The sequence below is a fragment of the Zalophus californianus genome, chromosome 15 (genome assembly GCF_009762305.2).
Source record: "Zalophus californianus isolate mZalCal1 chromosome 15, mZalCal1.pri.v2, whole genome shotgun sequence".
Lineage (NCBI taxonomy): Eukaryota > Metazoa > Chordata > Mammalia > Carnivora > Otariidae > Zalophus > Zalophus californianus.
The window spans coordinates 70,444,103-70,465,198 of NC_045609.1; the positions used below are offsets into that span (position 1 = coordinate 70,444,103).

The following is a 21,096-nucleotide window of genomic DNA, read 5'->3' on the forward strand; positions in this document are numbered from 1 at the left end:
GCCCTAGGAAAGAGAAACTCAGAGAAGTCACACATACTTGTTAGAGTCAAGTGCCTTTTTGGTGCTCAGGAAGTAATGCCTATAATGAACTGTGAAGATCAGTAGAAACATGCTGGTGTTTTCAGGCCACACGAAACTTGATCCAAGTGTCTATATATAAAAAAAATTAATATGTTCTATCCCCCTCCCCTCTTCAGCCCATCTGGTCTTTATCCATAAAATACATGCATGTCCATTATACAATATAGGTATGTATCCTGTTAAATGAATCTGTGATGCAACACGTGGTGCTTTTCTTTGAGGGGGAGAAAAAAACAACTCAGGGACATAAACATTTGCATGAAATTGTTAGTTGTCTTTTCATGTAATCTATTGTTTATTGACTACTTCACAGTTTACAAGAGCCTTCATTTCATTGCTCTCTCACTCTGTAAGTTAAGCCCAGGGTTATGCCTCCATTTAGAGAGGAGGAAACTGAGTCACAGAAATTTTTAATGACTTGCCACATGGTTACTTCCTCAGTTTTTTTTTACACCATCATTGTAAGACATACCAGCAACTTAACATTAGATTTTTAGGAAATAAGGAATCTCTACCATGTTACGTATGCACATTGCTTATAAAACACATCGCAGTGTTTCCACAACGTTAAATTATGTGCGCTCAAAGGGAGGAATGGGTATCTTAAAACTAAGGAAATGTGGTAAGTAGCAAAACAATGCTTTAACCCAATATTCTAACTCTGAATCATTGTGTATTGGTGACTTAGCTTCTCAACTACATTATAAAGCCCTGCAAAAGAGGGCATTTTTCTGTACTTTTTACGACTGTCTCTCAAAGGGCTTTATGTAGTAGCTTCCATTGATTGATAAAAGAGTCTGTTTCCTCTAAAAACAAAAATTAAAACAAACCCTGATTTTTCATTCTTACAGTTCTGTGCTAAAAAAAAAAAAAAAATCTCAGGCAATATGTTCAGAAACTTCTCAGGAGTAGGATTTTATCTGTTGTTTTCAGTGGGATCTTGTTTGGTGACTGAGGATTGAATTATAAGATTGCCTAAGTTCCTTCTTCCAATATCACTGCTCTAGGAGACTAACAAAACTTCAAAACCTGGAGAACTAAAATAAAAAGTTGTTTTCAGGATGAAGTTCCTGAGAAATGCCAGGATGACATTCCAGTTTAGAGTTTATTAAAAAATACTGGGGGGCAGACGGGAATCCCTTAACATGTTTACATTAATACAAACAACCTATTTTTTGTTTGAGTAGCCACCGTAACACTGCTGAACTTGGGTCCTCTTTAGTTTAAAGTTTAGATAGCCTCCATATAAAAATAAAAATGCAAGAAATAAAGCAAAGAAAGCAAGACATAAAGAAAGAAAATTGTCCCCTAGAACTGTGCAGAAATTAGTTTGCCTCTAATCAAAGTTATTTTTTGTATGAGGGGGAAAAAATTCAACTTTTTATTCCAATCCTGGTTGAAGCAGTTAAAAAAAAAAAAAGTTTTTCCAACTCTGTGAAGTCAAAGGAATTAGATTCAAGTGGCTGAACCTGAGCTTCCCATCGGATCATTGTGCAAGGTTTCCCTTTATTTCCCCCTGCAGTGGATAATGCATGTTCATTGTGATTTATCTGGAGCCGGTTTCTTTTACACCCTCAGCTGATATAAAGTCGAGCTAGGAATGAGGTCGGAGATTTGGGGAGCATCTGGGAGGCAGCCTCTACAGTCCAGAGAGAATGAAACAGTCGGGAACATGAGCAACCGCATGTGTCATTGACATTCCCAGTGGTAGGAGCCCCACTTTTTGCCTCTCAGCACAGACAAGGAACCATTAAGAAAGGGGGACAGAATTATGGATCTCCCTTGCAAATTTCCCCCAGGATTGTGTGTGCTGCTTTGTTTTCACCCTTGATTTTAACTTTTCACTCCTGTTTCTGACCTAGAATGATCCAGGCTCAGGCCCTCGGGCAGAACTGTGAACATTTGGCAGCTTGGTTTGACCACCTGGCAAAGAGCGGGTTCCGAGAAGCGATGGTGATGAAGGCCTTTGTCCTGTTGGCTGTCTTTGCAGAAGCCTCTGCAAGATCTTGCACTCCGAATAAAGCAGGTATGCCTTGGGCTAGCCCATCTTCCCCAAAAGGGAAGTTTCCCGAAGACTCTTTGCAAAGTTCAGAGCTCTGTGTTTCTCTTGTTATCAAAATGCAATATCAATATCGTAGCCAAGTAGATGCAGTCAAGGGCGCCAGTGCCAACCAGAAGACTTTTCCCATAAGAAATAACAATGTACTGGAGAAACTTAGACTTTTTTAAAATTAGAGAATCCTAGATAGATGAATGGATAGATAGATACATAGATATAAAAATATTTATTTTCTTTTTTCTTTTTTTTAAAGATTTTATTTTTTTGACAGAGAGAGACACAGTGAGAGCGGGAACACAAGCAGGGGGAGTGGGAGAGGGAGAAGCAGGCTTCCCGCGGAGCAGGGAGCCCGATGTGGGGCTCCATCCCAGGACCCTGGGATCATGACCTGAGCCGAAGGCAGAAGCTTAATGACTGAGCCACCCAGGCGCCCCTAAAAATATTTATTTTCAATAAATAAATAATGTATTACAATAATTTAACAAATACACAATCTATTTCCTATTTGACTTATTGAAAGTATGTCCTGTGTCATAAATTAGTGTTTTACAATGTTATGCATGAAATGGACATTTTTAAAAGATTTTAAATTATGTGCTCACTTTCATGGGCACAGAAATTTGTATATATTTCTAAATTTATCTATATTTCTAATCCATTCAATCTGGTTTCACAAATACATTCCTTAAAATAGATTAAAGTTGAAAAGTGGACCAGGTTTGAGTACATATTAAGTATAGTGTAGATATCCACAGATGTAGCGGAAACTAGAAAACTTCAGTGACTGAGGTTTGGGGAAAACATTCATCACGGTTCATGAAGAATAGTGAGGAAAGTGTTTTTAACCAACTGCTTTGCATGTTCAGGTGTGGCTAGAACCCACTGTTCTTCATGAAGATTAATATGATTACCATATCTGATTTCAAACCATGTGTATCCTCTTTCTAGATGTCATTCTTGTGTTTTGTTATCCCAAAACCATCATCACCAAAATCCCCGAGTGTCCCTATGGCTGGGAAGTGCATCAGCTGGCCCTCGGGGGACTGTGTTACAATGGGGTCCATGAGGGAGGTTACTATCAATTTGTGATCCCGGATCTGTCACCTAAAAACAAGTCCTACTGTGGAACCCAGTCCGAGGTAAGTCCAGGCCACACAACGAGGAGTTGCTGAGATGACGCAACTGGGCCCCAAAATAAGATATCTGCTGCCCACCCTTAAAGGGATACAGAATTCACCAATTTCCTTTTAAAAGCCAATCCTGACTTTTATTTCCTGGAATGTTAGTGTTATTTAAATTCTTCTCGTCTGCCTAGTTTAAGTGAGTCTTTGGATTTGAATTTTATTCTCCTAATTTGTTGCCTGAGTGAACTAGGCCACCTTCCGTTGAGTAAAACAATACACATCTCCCACCTCCACCTTGCTTTGAGTTCTGAGCACGTGATCACAAGCTGCCATCCTTCCGGGCTGGAAGGTGGGACATCCTCTGCACAAGACTTTGAAGTAGTTGGAAAGGCACTTTAAAGGAGTAACCAAAGTATAATACAATTCATAATTGGGTCTTGTGAAGGACTTGGGACAGGTAATCAGAATTAAAAGGAACCACATGCAACCTCTTGCCAAATATTCTCATAGGTCAGAGGAGACATCAGAGACGTCCCAATAAAGTCACAAGTTGGGGGCCCCAGAATCAGTAGGGGTATAGTCATGAAGGGCAGCTGCTCCATTGTTGACCCCTAGCATTCCTGCTACCTTGACTGCAGAAGGCTGTACATACAGGAGATCTCCGAAAATGAGAGCAAAGAGCACCCGAGGCCACTTCCTCTTCCTAAAGGCCCCACGAGGACTTAGTGATTTAGAGAGTCGTGGACATGATTAACAGAAACAACATGTCTTTGAGTATCCTGGGAGAGTGAACTAGAAATCATCTGTGTGGTCTTAGGCAGGTCACCTCTCACATAGATGTTCAAGATCCCTTCCAACTCCAATATTCCAATTGGATCCAATTGGATCCAAGAATATTCCAATATTCTGTGATCTTAGAGTTCAACAGCCAGAGGAGAAAGTCACAGAAATAGTGGTCATTATTGGAAGAGGGAAAGAGCAAATATGACATAGTAATAGTGTTCTAGAGACGGGAGATGGGCAAAGGCATTCGTGTAAGATTACTAGGATGGGGGAAATGGATAAAAAGTTGATGCTGGGAAACAGAGATTCTTTGACCAGTTCTTTTTGGTCAGAAGCCCAATGGGTATATGGATCCCTTGTAAGTGTGCAACATACAACCTAGATTATTTTAAACAATCTTGGTCGAACACTTTCAAGAACTCTTTGCAGAAATTCTCAGCTCACCATTGACATCTCCCCGTGGATCTGACCATCTTTGATCACTTTTCCCAGAACCCTCCTTCTCAACATGGGGTCCAGGGCCACCCTGTCTTCTTCTTTTTTCAGTACAAGCCCCCCATCTACCACTTCTACAGCCATATCGTTTCCAATGACAGCACAGTGATCGTAAAGAACCAGCCCGTGAACTACTCCTTCTCCTGCACCTACCACTCCACCTACTTGGTGAACCAGGCTGCGTTTGACCAAAGGTAAGTTGCTTTGAGAGTGGAGAGCTGGCTGCCTTGTGTGTGTTCTGCAGGCCCTGTCAATCAGGCATGTTTCAGTCCTTATGGAAAATTCTCTCCCCTTTTCAGAGTGGCCACTGTTCACGTGAAGAACGGGAGCATGGGCACATTTGAAAGCCAATTGTCTCTCAACTTCTACACTGTAAGTGGTCTCCAGGTTCTCATTAGTGCCCTGTGGCCTTTTCAGGAGATGAGGGGAGGCTTCCTCAGGGTTTCCTCTTCCCTAAGCTCTCTGCAGAGCCCAGTTCTTGAATTCAAATTAAGACATAAGCTTTGGTCTAGTTTTAAACCTCTTCAAAGACTAGATGCAACAAGAGGGTCGATTCATAGACTGGACAGAGGAACTATAAAAGATGTCACAGAGATATAAAGTCAATGTTCCCATCTTCTGATAAAACTGAGGCAAGAGCAATCCTGTGAGTTGTCAGAGGTCAGGAGGCAGTAAGATGGCAGTAAGATGGCTAACTCTCAAGCCAGATTAGTTTCCACTGCCACCCACTCCAGAGGGTTATACTAGAATCTAGCTCCCGTTAAAGCATTTGGCGCAGAGTAGTGACCTTCCTGCCTGGGACAGAGCTGAGGAGAGAGGTCGGGTTGCCCTCTGCTGCCTAGTTCTTTGGTATCCAAAGCCATTCAGAGAGTGGGCTTCCTCTTGGTCTAATTTAGGCACACTGCCTCTATTGACATTAAAGTTAAAGGCACACTTTGGTCTCTCAAAGTAAAACTAAACATGCAACAGTCATTAGCCCAGCTGCCCTCCTGTTTAGAAGGGGTGTTTTGTTTTTTTAACCTGCAGCTTCCCACGAGAAGGTGGCTTACTTATAGTGACACTCCAGCTGGCTGGAGGAAGATGCAGGCAGAAATAGAAACTTTTACAGAGAACATTAGAACTGGGAGATATTCTTCAAAGCCATCATGCCCAACCCATTCATTTCACAAAGGAAAGGACTATATTACCTGGAACTCCACCGACCTTGAACTCTTTGAATTTGCTTTACCTGCTGCCTAGAAGCTACCAATCCAGCTGAACTCAGAAAGTGAGAGATCCCCTAGAAGGGATCCCAGAGTCACCTGGTCCATTTTACAGACAAGGATCTGCAGCCCAGAAGGAGGAAACGGTGTGCCCATGTAGTGTGGAGCAGTGCCCAGTCTAGCATACGGATTTCTTAGCACTGCTCTCTGAGGCTTACTTCCTATGAAGGGAATGGAGCTTGGGTTTCATGATCCCTCTCTTGTACTAGCCTCATTTAAGGCCCTGGGTCTAATTTCATATTCAAAATTTTGATTCTTTTTATTAAAAAGGGCTCTCTACATTATAGAAATTTTAAGGTCCCAAAGAACCTAGGTCTGCCCCTGACCACACACCCCTAGTGGTTAATTTCAGACAAAAGGAATCCCATATAGCCCCTGGGCCTATAATCAGGAGGGTTAATGCAGTGTGAACCAGCAGGAGGATTAAAAGATGGCAACATCATTGCACTAACTGTTAAAGGTTGTCCAGAGAGAAAAACAGGCTCACTCATCGACAACAGTCTCAGGGGACATCACGGTGATGGGTTGGCCTTACCAGTGAGCGCCCGTCCAGATGTGCATGATTATCTGGTTATTTTAATCAGATGAAACTATAGACATGCTCCTCTGAGGATTTTATGACAGATGGCTATAGAGAGGCACCAGGATTATCAAAAATCGTCACCCACCATCAGCCATGTTGGGCTAAGTTTCGGGCATATATATCAAATCTTAGAATTGGAAGGAACCTGTTCTTTTTTAAGAAAACAACAACAACAACAACAACAACAACAACAACAACAACAACAACAAGAGGTGTAGCCTCATCATCACCCAGACCATCCCCTGGGCTGGATAAACAGACTTTCCAGGACACTTCCTTGAGCTGTTCTAGAAATGAGGCTAAGGCGTCCCCTGGGGCCCATCAACACCTTTCCAGGAAAAACAGACCTCAGCAAAGATGGGGTCTGATGTTGCAACGGAAACTTTTGTACTGATTAATATTCCTACCATGGACTTGGTTTCCTAGGCCTGACCCGCGCGGCTGGTATTTTTCTTCTCCTCCCTTCTTTCCGCTCTGAGAGCATTCTTGTGTGTTTCTGAAGCAACATCTGCCCCCTGCATACATTTCCATCAAATTACCAGGCACAGAGCTGTGCCCTAGATTGCACAAAGGAATCAATGCACGGCTAATTGCTTAGGATTCCCAGAGCTCCAAGTGCTGAGCTCCAAAACCACCAGTTCTACTCGACATGCTTCCTCTCTTCTCCCTCTGCCCCCTCCCACTCACTCCTGCCAACAGCCCATAGTTGGTATTCCTGGAGAGAAGTCGTTTTGGCCCCCAGTCCAAAATAAAGGAAGGTAGTCAGCTTGCAGAAGTGGACTAGCAGTGTGCTTAAGAAAATAGTCTGCCATTGACCCACGGGCTTCAGGTCTAGTTCTACCATTTACTAGTTGTACGACCTTGGGTAAGCTAGTTAACCTCTTTGGGCCTTCATCTATTCATTTGTTAAATAGAAATAATAATAGCACTTACCCATACGTTTATTATGGGGAATAAATGAAATTATTTTTATGACGCACTTACCATACCACCTGGTACAAGGTAAGTGTCCGCGAAAGTAGCCAAATTCATGATCACAGCCTTTGACCCCATATAAAGTGAAAACTCTGAGAGCTCCTAGCACCAGCAGTTACCATTATAGTGTTACCTTTATACCATCAGTGTCAGGATGGGATTAGGTTGACTTTTATGCAATCAAAATAGTATTGACCATTCTTCTTACTTAGAGACCAGGCAAAAGCCTTGGGATAGAACAAATGCAGGCAATAGAGGCAAAATTCACAGACTTCCAAAGTCAGAACAATCTTCAGAGGTGATCAACCTTGACCTCCCAACCAACGTACAAAACCCTTCTGCAAGATTGCTAAGGGGTGGGCTCCCCACCTTTGCCAAGGACAAGGGCAAGTTGGCCTTCCTTACTTTAGGTCAGCATGTGAAATCTGATATCTTGAACTATAGTCCATTGGTCATGGTTCTGTCTTCTGAAATAATACTGAGTCATGACGCTGCTGATGGCCCTTCAACTCTCTCAAACTTATCTTCCCCAACATCTCCCCACCATTGGTGCTCCATCGTCCTACCCTCTCTTCTCTGAGAATGATCCAGTTGGCCACTGCCCCACTAAAAAGCAGAGCCCAGAATTGAAATGTTATATTCTAGACCCTTTCAGACCTCTGCAGGGCACACTGGGTCAGGGGTGACTTTCTTAGTTCTGAAAGACTCTAGGAACATGTTCTAGAATATTAGCTTTGTGCAGCTTTCTTTCATTTCTACCTCATGTTGAGCCTGCGAGCAACAGCAGCTCCCATATCTTGCCCACATGAACTGCTGTTAAACCAGATGTACCCATCCTAACAGTGTCAATGGACCATTGTGACTCAATCTTTCCACCAATGAAGGGACTGGAAGGAGATGTTCTTCCCTCCTGTTCCACAAATGAGTAGTTTGTGTGGTGTTTCTATGTTTCCAGGAATGCCAAAGCAAATGGTCCAGGTATTATAGGATGAGGCTATCTGGAAATAGGTCCCTAACTTATGTTATAACGAAAGTAGGAAGAGACCATGCTGAGAATTGCCTTAGCTATAAGGTGAGAAGTGAAGAAACTGACCATTAAAAGTGTTTTGTTTCAGAAATGGAATTAACAATGCAGATTCTCTTCTCCACTCTGTAACAGAATTGCACTAGTTTCTCTGCAAGTAGAGGCATTATTCCAATATTCTAATACCCCATGGGCTGGTCCCTGGGAATTGGGGCTGGGAGAAGCACCTGTGGCTAGGTTGGGGGACCGCATTGTGGTCCCCAGGTTATGTCCTCCATTTGTAAACAGTTTCGTGAAATATGACAAATCTCAGAAAATAATAATAAACAGTAACAACCATTGTAAATCTGCCACTTTAACTGCATAGTAAGTTAGTAAATCACTTACGATTAAGAACATTATTATTTAATTATTGCAACCATTTACGTGGTGCAGGGGGTTAGCAGACAGGAAGAAAAGAATTGACTTCTGAGTGACTGACTCAGGGAGCCCTAGCTGGACCTGCAATCAGGAAAAAATATAAGAGCCACTAGAAAATGATTTTAAGGCCTCTCAGCAAAGGCCCTGAATTGGACCATTAGGGGGCTAAAGTCCAGTGCAACTAGATATCCTTGCTGACCCTGTTTACCCATTGCAGTTCTGCAAATCTCCAAGTCCATGAAACTCAATCTTCTACCTAGTATCCTGGTTTAAGCTTTATGCTTCTATTACATAAAATCATCATCATAAAAACATTTCTGCAAGGCTGATGAAGGCAAAGGTTACTCCCATTTTGCAGATGGGGAAACTGAGGCCTAAATGTCTGACTTGCCTAAAAGTTAGTGGTGGGAGCTAGGATTAGCCCAGCAACTTTGTCCTTCCGTCATGATGCTTTTGTCTCCAGGGGCTAAACTCAGAGAGTAGGTAAAGGTTGTTACTAAAGTTGAGTGAAACTAAGACAATGAATGGAGAAATCAGCCTCCTTTGGGTAGGTCAACTGGACACACTACTATTTTTTTAATAACTCACCTAGAACTGCCTGATGAAGAGACCAAACGAAGACCATACACACCACACCAGTGACCAAAGGCTGCTGATCTGGTGCTCCAATTGTGGTCATGACTCCCTCTTGCACTTAGAGTTGCAACCACAGTCTTCTGGATCCATCCCCATAGCCTCTCTCACTTTACCCCTAACCCCCCTCACTTCCTACACCCCCACCCCTTTTGCTCGCTCAAGCTCCAGCATATTGGCCTCCTTGCTGTCCTGCCAGCCACACTGTCACCCAGGGCTTTTGCCTTGGCTGGAACATTTTTCCCCCAGATGCCTGCATACGCTGCGCACACTACAGAAGCATTTCTTTGTATCAGTACTTAGCCTGGAAGCACAGGCTTCCTAGCTTCCCTCAAGTCTTGGCTCAGATGTCACAACCTCAGTGAGACCTCCTTAACTACATTGGTATTTAAAGTTGCAGCTTGCCCCTCCTTGCACTTCCACCTTACCTTACTCTCCTCTACATTCCTTACAGTTTTTCTATATAATGTACTATATTCTATTCTAACATATTATATAATTCACTCGCCTACTGTCTATTGTCTGCATCCCTTGCTGAAATGTCAGGTGGTTAGAGATAGAGATCTTTGCTTTGTTCCCAGATATAGCTCAATATACAGGAGGTTCTGACATGGAGACCATCTCAATATAGAGAGGAGTGCCTGACACACAGTAGGTGATCAGTAAGTTACTGTTGTTGCCTTTGTTGTTAACTGTACTGGAGTCAGATCATACGCTCCCTGACCCAGGCTGGAATCCGCTCAGGCAAATAGTGGAGGTGAGCAAGAGCAAATCGAGGTTGTGGTTGTCTATGTTTTATCCCTATTCCTGTGGGTGATTAAGTAAAGCTCAGTGCTTCAGCATTCTTGGATTCCACCTTTTTTCCATCAGCCAAATCTTGTTGTTCGCTGGCATAGACGAGACATACAGTCAGTTTCTCATTGTGACCAGCAAATCCAGAGATGTGATACCCTCGTCCCTTCTAAGATGGCACCAGCATCCTAGGAGGGACACCTTCTCTACTCCTGGTGGGTCTCACTGTGGTCTCATACGCCTGTGCCCTTGGGTGGACTCCCACCACCACCCCACCCCAGTTCATCTGCTCCTGTCACACCCAACTGCTCAGTCTGAGAGGTCGTAATGACCACTGTCAATTTCCTTCCAAAGAATGCCAAGTTCTCCACTAAGAAGGAAGCCCCTTTTGTCCTGGAGACATCTGAAATCGGTTCAGATCTGTTTGCAGGAGTAGAAGCCAAAGGGTTGAGTGTTAGGTAAGTATGTTTCCCCCCTATTTCTATTTTTAAAGCCAAAGAAAAGAAAAAAAAGATCAGCCAAGAGACTTTTGAATTACCAGATGTTTCTAGGCATACAACTCTCCGGCTCAAAGCAATGCATTTTATTTCATTTGCAGGTTTAAAGTGGTTTTGAACAGCTGTTGGGCCACACCATCAGCTGATTTCATGTATCCCTTGCAGTGGCAGCTAATTAACAAGGGGTAAGTACCACCCTCCGGAGCACAGTGCTGAGAAGTGGGGTTGCTCTGGGGCTACTTTGGCTTGGAATGGCTTGGGAAGAAGAGGTGAAGCCTCAGGGTCACATCCGTGACACCCTCTGTGCTTCCAGACTGGGTGCTGATACTAGCAAACATTTATATAGTGCTTTCTAGGTACCAGGTACTCTTCTGAGAGCTTCATCATGTATTAACTCTTGTACCTTACAAGAGACAGTCATTATTACTACCATTCCTATTTTCCAAGTGAGGAAACTGAGGCACAGGAGGGGTTAAGTAATGTCACATACTTAGCATGTGTGTATTTATGGGCAAGCGGGTTTAAACCCAATTAGTCTGACACCAGAACCCTGGTGAGAACTAAATTAGACAATCTGTGTAAAAAGTTAAGCATGTAGTACCTAGTCAGTATCCAATCATTTTAATTAATATCACTGTTTTTTTTTATTAATTCAGTAGATAATTGGGAGTTCTTAAAATTTTTGAGTAGAAGACGAAAGTATTGGGATTGTACATAGAAAGATGATTCTGGAAGTCATCCATGTGACGGGTTAGAAGAAGTACATGGAAGGTGGAAAGACCAGATTACAGGTCATGGCCTGAACTGAGGTGTAGCCAAGTGAATAGAAAGGTCATCCAAGGGAGGGAGAGGCGATCAAAACTTAGCAACCAATCAGATATGGGGTGGAGAGAAGGACAGGGCAAGAAGCCTGAGAAATATGTGGCATCAAACTTGTGGGTTGTGAAGGTGAGGAATTGTTTGTTGTTGGGTGTTAGGGAAGAAGATTCTGGATAAGGGTGTTGGATTCTCCTTGAGTTCAGGGTGACATGTTGAGCTTGAGATGACAATTTTCTGGAAACACCTAGAATTGTAACTTTTTAAAACAGAGGACAGGTTGAGCTAGACTAGAGATGTAGGCATCGTACACACAATGAACAGTAAATGCAAAAGAGACCATTCCCCAAACCCAAACAGACCGCATGCCCATGTTGCCACCTGAACCCTTCAAAGCTAAGTAAACACTGGGGCAGGGACAAAAATGATTAGATAACAAAGGTGGAGCCACCTTGGACCTTTAGCTATTTATTTTTACTTAACAAACACTTAAACAGCACTTACAACATACCAAACGTGTTCTAGGTCAGTGCCTTACAAATATGAATTTATTTAAATTTCACCAAACCCCTATAAAGTAGGTTTATAATAAGCACTATTTTATACAGGAAAAAATCTGAGGGGTAGACAGGTTCAGAATCTTGCCCAAAGTCCAGAGCTAGTCAGGGGATGGACGATCTGGGGTTCAAACTCAGGCAGCATTATTTCCTGAGCAATGTCGGTAGGACAGGCCAGCAGAACCACATCTAAGCAACCCAGCAAAGCTTCCTGTGGAGATGGTAGCTTAATCTGGATGTCACACATATCACTGAAGGTTTTCTTGACAATTTAGGGTCTCTTGGCAATGGTGCAATCAAATGACTTCAGGAAGACTGTGAAATAAATTCTTGACCTACAGGGACCTGAAATTATGATCAGGCAATGGGAACCTCTCTCAGGCATTGGCTACACTGGGGCAAAGGCTCTGCCATAGCTTGGAAACCTCTCCCTGCAAAGCACTCTGGTACTGCGACTTCCAACTTACAAATGTATTAAATGGCAGGAAAGGGAATGCTTGTGGCTTTGTGGTGGTCTATAGAAGCAGTCCTCAGGCTCTAGTGTGTATAGGAATTACCTAGGGTACCTGTTACACATGTAGGCACAGAGTTAACTTACCCCAACAGAGGGTTCCTGAGCAAACCCTGAGAACCTACGTTGAAGCAGAGCCAAATTAGAGAAGCCCTCATCTGATTCCATATTCTGCCTAGCTAAAACGGCCCCTTAAGGTTGGAGATATTTGCACAAAAACCAGTGCCAAGGGGAGGAATGAGAAAGTCCACTCCCATAATCTCCCAGATGCTTTTGGTTCCCACCGGGCCCTTTTGGAAGAAAACCCAGTTTTCAAGAGCGTACTGAGAGGTTAGAAGAGATATATTATTAGGCATTTTGATCTTATGTAGGGAAGAAGACTCCTCTGGTGATGTTGTAAGAGACTCCCTTGGGCATTCCACCATCCCAAGATGTCTGTCCCAGAGGAGCAGGTGCCATAGCCGGTGCCAAAAGGCAGCAAAGCCAAGACATCTAAGCCTGCCCAGGACTTGCCTCCTCCCCACCCCAACAAAGCTCAGTTTACACTGTTTTCCACTGGCCGACACCACGCCTTGGACACTCCAGCTGCAAGAAGCTATTTTAAGGACTCAGGTCTTGAGTTCGTACAAGGCTCTCAGGTTTATTGACCGAATGATCCTCCAAGGTCTTGTTTCACAACTCGGAAAATGCCTCCAGCTCTGTCATTGCTCATAGGTCACCACAAACATGGCCAGGCCTCCGACCTTTGGTCCAGATATAAGGTATACTGTTCACTGCTCATTTTAATCACTAACTCCAAGAGTTGACATTCCTTCAGTCCTACCTCTAATTTGCCCCCTAATGTCTGGCTCTGATGGAATGTGTGGAGGAGGGGACATCTCAAGGGCTCTCAGATAGCTGGATGGATTTCTGGTGTGTGTATACTGAGTTGGATTGGCAATGAAGTCAGAGAGCAGCTCTGGGAGGAGCATTAACTTTGGGGTCCACTGTGGTGCTGGCCACTGGTCTTAAGCTTTTGGACCCATAGACCTTTTTCCACAAAGGACAGACCCTGGTGTTCCTTGTCACCTGGACATAACACTCTCCAAAGTTCACGTGGTCCTTATTGTACATTTGTGTCTGCTCCCAACACCTTGTTGAATGTCTGGCACTTAAATAGGGAATTAGCATGTGTTTGGTAAATGAAAAAGTATTTTGATTAAACCAAGTTTTTTCAGTCTCAATGCTGTTGACATTTGGGGTTGGATCATTCTTTGTTGGGGGTGGGGGCTCTCTTGTGCATTATTGTGTGGTGATGTGCAGCATCCCTGGCCTCTACTTACTACATGTCAGTAACACCTCACCCCTAGTTGCGGCGACAATACCAAATATCTCCTGGGGGAGGGGTGGGGCAAAATCGTCCCTAGGTGAGAACCACAGACTTTGACAAACGCCCATCTGTGTCATTATTTTTCCCTTTATTGTAAATTATTATCTTTGGGACTTTGGGATTTCCCAAATGCTACATTCTCATTATAGAGAATTTGGAAAATATATAAAGATATAGGAAGAAAGCAGAAACCGCCCATAATTCCACCACTCCATAATAGCCAGCATTAACATTTAGAGGGTATCCCTCCAGTCATTTTTTTTCTGTGCCTATATTAAAAACATGACCAAATTTTTACAAACGTAACCATATAATATAGAATTTAAATAACACAACATAAATTCAAATTCCCAGTGGCAAACCCTCACAAGATACACAGAGAAAGACGTGACATATGACTTGGCTCAGGTGGCTATGGCAGTACTTTGGGAAATGCTGTTCTCAGCACCAGTGTCTTTATCTTCTACACATACTGGGAGTCAGCCCATGTCCCAGTCCCTCAGACAACTTCATCTCTCAGGAATTTCCCTTCTTTGAGACAGAGGTGTGGTGACTTACCTGGTGTGCAGCTTCTCATAAGTCACCCCCCACTCTCCCCTGTCTATAGAATGAGGACTAGCACACCCATCCCATAGCTCCTCAACTTGACTTCATATCATGAAGATAAGCAAGGTGCTCCCAAGTCAAAGTATTTTGTAAGGACAACACGCTGTATAGAAGCCCAGGGGAGTGTTGCTGTTGTCTGCGAATTTACCTCAGATTTTGCTAGAGTTCATGAGGTAATTTTCTCTCCCCTCTGCCCCATCTGCTCCAGCTGCCCCACGGATGAATCCGTCCTCGTACATGAGAATGGGAAAGATCACAGGGCCACCTTCCAATTCAATGCTTTCCGGTTCCAGAACATCCCCAAACTCTCCAAGGTTTGGTTACACTGTGAGACATTCATCTGTGACAGTGAGAAGCTCTCCTGCCCAGTGGTGAGCCACCTCTCTCCAGAATGAGAATGTGACCCGAGGTGGGGGTGGGGGTGGTATTTGAGAAGCTGTATTTTTACTGGGCATCATAATCAGACCAGTGTACATGTGTACTGAGGGCATTCTGGAAGAAAGGGCACTGGGTGTAGGGGCAAACGTCCGGGCTCTGTCCACCCTGCCACCAACAAGCGACATGGTCTGGCACATGCCACTTAAACTCTGGAGCCTGGTTTTCCCATCCTTAAAGACAGTGGTGATAAGTCACAGTGGTCCTTCTCTTTTCAGAGAGCCGTATTAGGTAAAATGAGCACAATAACAGACATGGAAATGCTTTGAAAAAGTTAAAAGCACAAGGAAAATTCAAAACGTTGGTGGTAGCAAGAGGTGCTGCATGGAAGTCAAAAGATGGGTATTTTTAGCTCTTGCCTGGCCAGCTTACGGGTCCATCTCTGAGACTTGAAATGACCCAGAGAGAGGCTGAAGAAATTCCCAACACCCATTACTGCTGAACTGACTTTGTGAGGGGAAGCACTAGGCGGTGGGGCCCTGGGTTGACAGCCAAGTTCAGCGCAGCCCAGGCCAGGGGCCAGGTTCCCCTTCTGCACGCCCCACCGAGAAGCTGCTGCAGAATTCAGGTTTCCATGGCAGCCAGGTGTGAACCTGGTCCTTAGGGCAGTGGTTCCACAGTGTGGTCCCCAACAGCTCCAGCGTCACCTGGGAACTTGTGAGGGATGCAATTCTCAGGCTCCCCAGACCGCCTGATTCAGAAATGCTCAGCGGCGGGGGGGGCAGAAATCTGTGCTTTAACAGCCCCTGCAGGTGATTCTGAGGCATGGTAATAAGGCTTGAGAACCACTGCATTAGACCAAAAAGTGCTAAATCACCAACTGTTGCCTGCTCTGGTCTGTTTGGATTAGAGACCCCAGAGAGGAGGAACACAGTATTTCTGAAGAGGACACCTGCTCACGTAGCCCGTGGTAACCAATCGAAAAAAGATTGTAATTTCTGTTTCTACTCATTTGTTTTGGCCAGAAAATGATCACATAGGAGCACAAATAAAGGGCAGGGAGCAGACAGATATTTTTACAGTTGCTGAAAGGCTAATTATTGGCACTACATTTTAAAAAGAAAAGAAAATGAGCCAGAACGCATTTTGCAAGTGTCCACCTCTCAAACCACTGTAAGGCGAGTAACTGTAGGTAAAAGCCTCACTTCTTAACAAAAGAAACCGGGCCAATCCCTCCCACACCCAACAACCTCTCCCAGCAGGGTGTCTTCTAGCTTGAAGAGGTCATAAAGTAAAGCTTTTTCCTTTTAACCAAGTTAGAGAAGGGATGAAGACAGTGCTCTGGATAATAAAGAAGGAAGGAAGGAAGTAAATAAATAGACGACAGACAAATAAGGTAACTAAGATCTGTTGACTGGGGAGTTTTGACTCTACCAAGTTTGTGACTTCTTTTTTTTTAATCTCTTGCCTTTCTCCCTTTTCTTTCCTGTGTGCATTTCTCATGCCCCCCTCCTCCACTTCCCCCCGCTCCCTGCGGCTGGGGGTCTTCAGACCTGTGACAAGAGGAAGCGCCTCCTCCGGGACCAGACAGGGGGCGTCCTGGTGGTGGAGCTCTCCCTCCGTAGTAAGCTTCTCGGTTTTCCGAATGCTTGGGTTCACGCTGGGCTGCGTCCACAGGCACAGCCGGTTGGAGCATTTTAACGGAATTGCCAAACCAGTTGTGCCTGTAGACACTACCTTCACCTGCAACTCAAGGCTTCCCACCTGGCAGAGGGGCGGGGGGGGGGGGCGGGCAGCGGCAGGGGAAGCCGTAGCTCATGCCAAACCAAGAAGTTGAGGTTTATTAACTACCCTGAAACTCCCTGTCTGCAGCCTAAATTCCAATGCCCGCAAGGAATTAGAAAGTGCTGAGCTTCCGGGCAGAGCACGCGGCAAACTGTAGTAATAGACAACGAAATGTACTGGGAACATCTGGTGCAAGTCAAGAAAACTTCATAGAGCATCCAGTGCTGGCCCTGGGCTGGACTAGACACTGGGGTTTCAGAATGAAAGGAGACCCCCATGGCGCTTGTCTGCAAGAACTCATCTAGCAAGGAGAGAGATGCTAAATGCCAAGGGAAAGGGAGATGACTCTCGACGGGGGTGGAGTGCTATGGGAGTTCATGGCAAGGGGATTCACCCTTGTCTAGTCCAGGGCCCAGGGAAGGCTTGTGTCCATAATCTTTCAGTATGACCTGAAGAGTGGTATGACATGAAGAGTGAGCAGGGCCCGTGGGAAGGCTGGGGCCTTTAGTAGCTACACATCTGAGAGAGCATTTGCTAAACTATGACCAGGGGCCCAATCCAGGCTGTGCCGCCGTTTTCTGGCCTACAAGCTAAGAACAGTTTGTACCTACTTATATGGTTGAAAAAAAAGAATGATAGTTCATATTTTATGATAATATCATAAAAATGATATGAAATCAAATTTTTCTATAAAGTTTTATTGGAACACAGCCAGACGTGTTCATATAAGGTATTGTCCCCAGATGCTTTCACCCTACAAAGGCAGCGCCAAATAGTTGCAATAGGGACCATAAGGCCCATAGCTGAAATAAATATTATCTGGCCCCTTCCAGAAAGTTTACCAAGCCCTGCCTTAGAAAGCCAAGGAGAAAATGGTTTTCTTCTTTTTTCAAAGATTTGGTGAACCCCACTATAAACTTGGTCTTAAAGGCAATGGGGGGGCTATTGGTTTAATCAGGAGAGGATATAGTCAGATTTGGATTTTGGAAACATAGACCTGAGGCTCCTTCCATGATCGCTTCTTAAACCTTCAGCTTTCTCTCTCTTCACTCATTACAGGCAGGGGATTCTCCAGTCTCTATAGCTTCTCAGGTAAGGAAAAGAGGCACCTCTGGGAAGGGTCATGGGGCAACGCCTTTTGAAAGGAAATGTGTGTTTTAAAAGAAGTTTAGCTTTGGCCCCAGCCAAACCTCTAGGAATTGAAAGCTGCTCTTTAAAGCACACCTGGGTGGGACAGAGCGAGATAGAGGTAAACAGATGTCTCTCCAGCCAGCTCTGCAGGAAGGGTGCGGCTGGGGGTAAATTGGATGAAGCCGAATTGGGTTCTACCTCTCAGCAAAAAAACATCACCAGGGGGCTTTGCTTGGGTTCCTGCCTTTAGAGAATGTGATTTTCAATGATCTGTTTTTTCAACAAATATTTCTGAGTCCCTGCTGTGACTCTGCCCCTCATTCACTAAATGACCTTGGGCAATGAACTCACCCTTCCACTCCCCAGTGTCCTCTAAGAAATTGGGCCTAATAATTGCTCCTATCATACATGGCTGCTGTATGGATTAAATGTTACAACTAAGGGCAACCAAACAATGCCCCGCATACAGCAAACATCCAGTAAGATCAGCCATCATTACTCTTCTAGGCAGTGGAGATCCTGCAGAGGGAGATAGGCAAGGCCTCTGCACTTGACCGTAGTGTGACTCGTTGGAGTGGGGGTAGAGGAATGATTTAGATAGCAGCCAGGGAAGCCTCTCGGAAGAAACATTTCAGCTAAGATCCAAGATCTCACCCGAAAGATGAGGAGAACAACTATGTGAGGAGATGGGGTAAGACATTCTATTTATTAATAAACTCACAGATGTAGACTTTGCTCTTAGTTACAGAAATCACGTAAAACCAACTTTTTAAGACTCTAATCCCAGCTCCTCATTTCTAAAGGAAGTCCCATAGCGAAAGCCCGAAGGTGAAATGAGCCATCACTGTGTTACCCATGTTCAGACAAGGAACAGTGCACGGAACTGACAAGACCAAGCTACAGAAACCCCAAAAGATAAATAGATTTTATATAAAATGTGCAGAGTTTTAGGAAAGCCTACTTAATGCTCCTGAGTTGACGCTTCCATTGAGTTAACTCTTTGTTGTGTTGTCCTTGCTCCATGTAAACTGGTTCTGTCCACTCTCCTGTCTGATTCACAGATGTCCTCTATCACCTCATCGTGATGCTGGGGATTTGTGTCGTGTTGTAGGAGATCGCCAGGCAGGCATGGCATCTCCTCCCACCCGACATCACCTCCTGGGTCCGTGGCAAACTCCCACTTATTGTGCTGCCGGCAAGAACAAACAGAAGAGCATATTGTTGAGAAGCAGAAAGTAGTGCTTTGCCAATTACGTCTCCAGTGATTTTTGTGAATCTCAGTGATTGCCTTCGTGCCCCACGTCCTCCTGTGACTTCCTGCGACTTCCAGTTCCTCTCCTGCAGCTGGTGGAGGAGTCTCCTTTCCCCATGCTCAAGTCAGGGCTGCAGTGGACTCCTTTGAAAGCTATTCTGATTTTAAAAGACTAGCACACCCAACCCAGTGCTGCTGAGCGTTTTGAGGAGAATGTAGGGCATGACCACAAAGTCAGTGCTAAGTACAGAATGCACAGGAATAGCCAACTTTGCCAAGGGGGGCCTTTGGCATTGATGTTGTGCAATGCTTATTTAAGAACCAGGGCTGAGCCACCAGGCAGGGGTTCCAATCTTTCAAATGATGATGTGGCAATCAGAGTGAAATATAATAGTGTTGCTCAAACCTGAGTATTAGAAAGGAAAACAATTCTTGAGAGGCTGCCAGGGCTAACCTAATTTGTTTTTAGTATAGTGTTTCTTAAATAGGTATAAACATTATATAGGTATTAACTCATTTTTATAGCTGATATAGATTTCAAAAATCAAAAGAAAATTACAGATTAAATAGGATTAAAGCCACAAGAAGAATAAAACTCACGTTAACATAAATTTAATGTCATATAGTGGCACTGCCTAAATGAAACCACTGTTAGCACATGACTCTGGAGTGACATCGGTGACAGGTCCTCTGAAGTCTGTCAACCCAAACCTACTCTACACCTTGTGATGCTCAACGCTTTCGCTATTTTTTTTTCTATTTGATCCAAGAAATCGTCATCTGTGCAGAATGGTCTGACCTCATTTAGTCTTTAACAGTCAAGCATGTATCTATCTGTTTTTGTCTCCTTGACTTAACGATCATTAGAACAGAACCTAGCAAAAAAAATCAGAAGCACAACGGCAAAAATGGCTAATGGAATCACACGGTGCCACACCCTGATAACACCACCACCCCGGTGACCCAGAATGCATGGATGTTAATGACTTACAGGGTCAACAAAATAAAAACTGAATGAACCAAACCTCGTAGACAACTGGGAGAGCCCCAAGAATGCACTGTCAACCCCAGAAGCTAGAATGGGATAGGAAAATCCAGAGCTCCAAGTTTTTTTCTTAGTCCTGTACAGACTTAATTTGTGGGCTCATACTTTGAAAACACATCAGCATGTATCTCTGTGGTTAATGTATTTGAGAAGTTTTGAGATCTGTAGTTTGGTGGGTCTTTTACAACTGTGCTAAGGAACTGAGAAATTCAGCTAGTTCCCAAATTTCTGGAAACATGGAGTACATGTTTGTTTAGCAACAGACTAGATGCAGATGACTCAGCATAGTCTAAACTGGTCTCAAAGCTGGAGCTCCAACCAGTTTGAGATCTCTTCTTCTTATAAATTCAGAATTTTTATAATCAGGAAGGACAGAAGACATATTTTATTGGTTCTAGTCAAAAATTCTTAAATAGCCTACTTAGAGCCACGATCAAATCTTCGTCAGAGTAAAACAATGTTGTATTAGTTTTGCTTTATTTTATCATATTGTTTAATGATCTTCTATCGCCTCCTGGTGCTATGGGATAAATAAAATGCCTTAAAATAAATAACCTATGATTACAGTTTACGATGTTAATGTATCATATTGACAGCCAATTCCTCCACCCTCCCAGGGGTTTCTACAACTAGAACTTCTTCGACTCACACACATACCACAGACTTTCCATCATTCTGCCCTGCATTTACTTTCCAAAACTCCCAGCCTTCGCTTTCTGATGCAAGGAAGCAACGCCATCCGTATGATCTCCCTGTCTCTAACGCCCTAACGTCTACTACCAGCAATCAAATGTGTTTCAACCTCAGGTGAGCTAAAGCCCCTTCATGTCTTCTAACTTCTCTATCAAGGAATTAAGAGAAAACACTCGAAATAATCTCTGTTATAAATTCTCATGAGTGCTAAACATAAAACATATTTAG

At 43.9% G+C, this 21,096-nt stretch overlaps 2 protein-coding genes across 2 annotated transcripts in view; one reads left to right on the top strand and one right to left on the bottom strand.

Moving 5' to 3' along the window:
• The first annotated feature begins 1,686 nt into the window (after positions 1-1,686).
• Positions 1,687-18,989, top strand: TECTB (tectorin beta). Its single transcript, XM_027590512.2, has 10 exons — positions 1,687-1,788; positions 1,944-2,107; positions 3,089-3,279; positions 4,594-4,736; positions 4,842-4,914; positions 10,586-10,689; positions 10,830-10,913; positions 14,796-14,958; positions 16,514-16,586; positions 18,940-18,989. Exons 2-10 carry the CDS (start codon positions 1,945-1,947, stop codon positions 18,987-18,989), a joined length of 1,044 nt encoding a protein of 347 aa, XP_027446313.2. The 5' UTR covers positions 1,687-1,788; position 1,944.
• A 945-nt stretch (positions 18,990-19,934) lies between these two features.
• The window catches only part of LOC113920198 (guanylate cyclase 2G-like), a 66,042-nt gene continuing 64,880 nt past the window's right edge, over positions 19,935-21,096 (bottom strand). Inside the window, 1 exon segment of the mRNA XM_035724135.1 lies at positions 19,935-20,005. Coding sequence (XP_035580028.1) covers positions 19,935-20,005 — 71 coding nt within the window.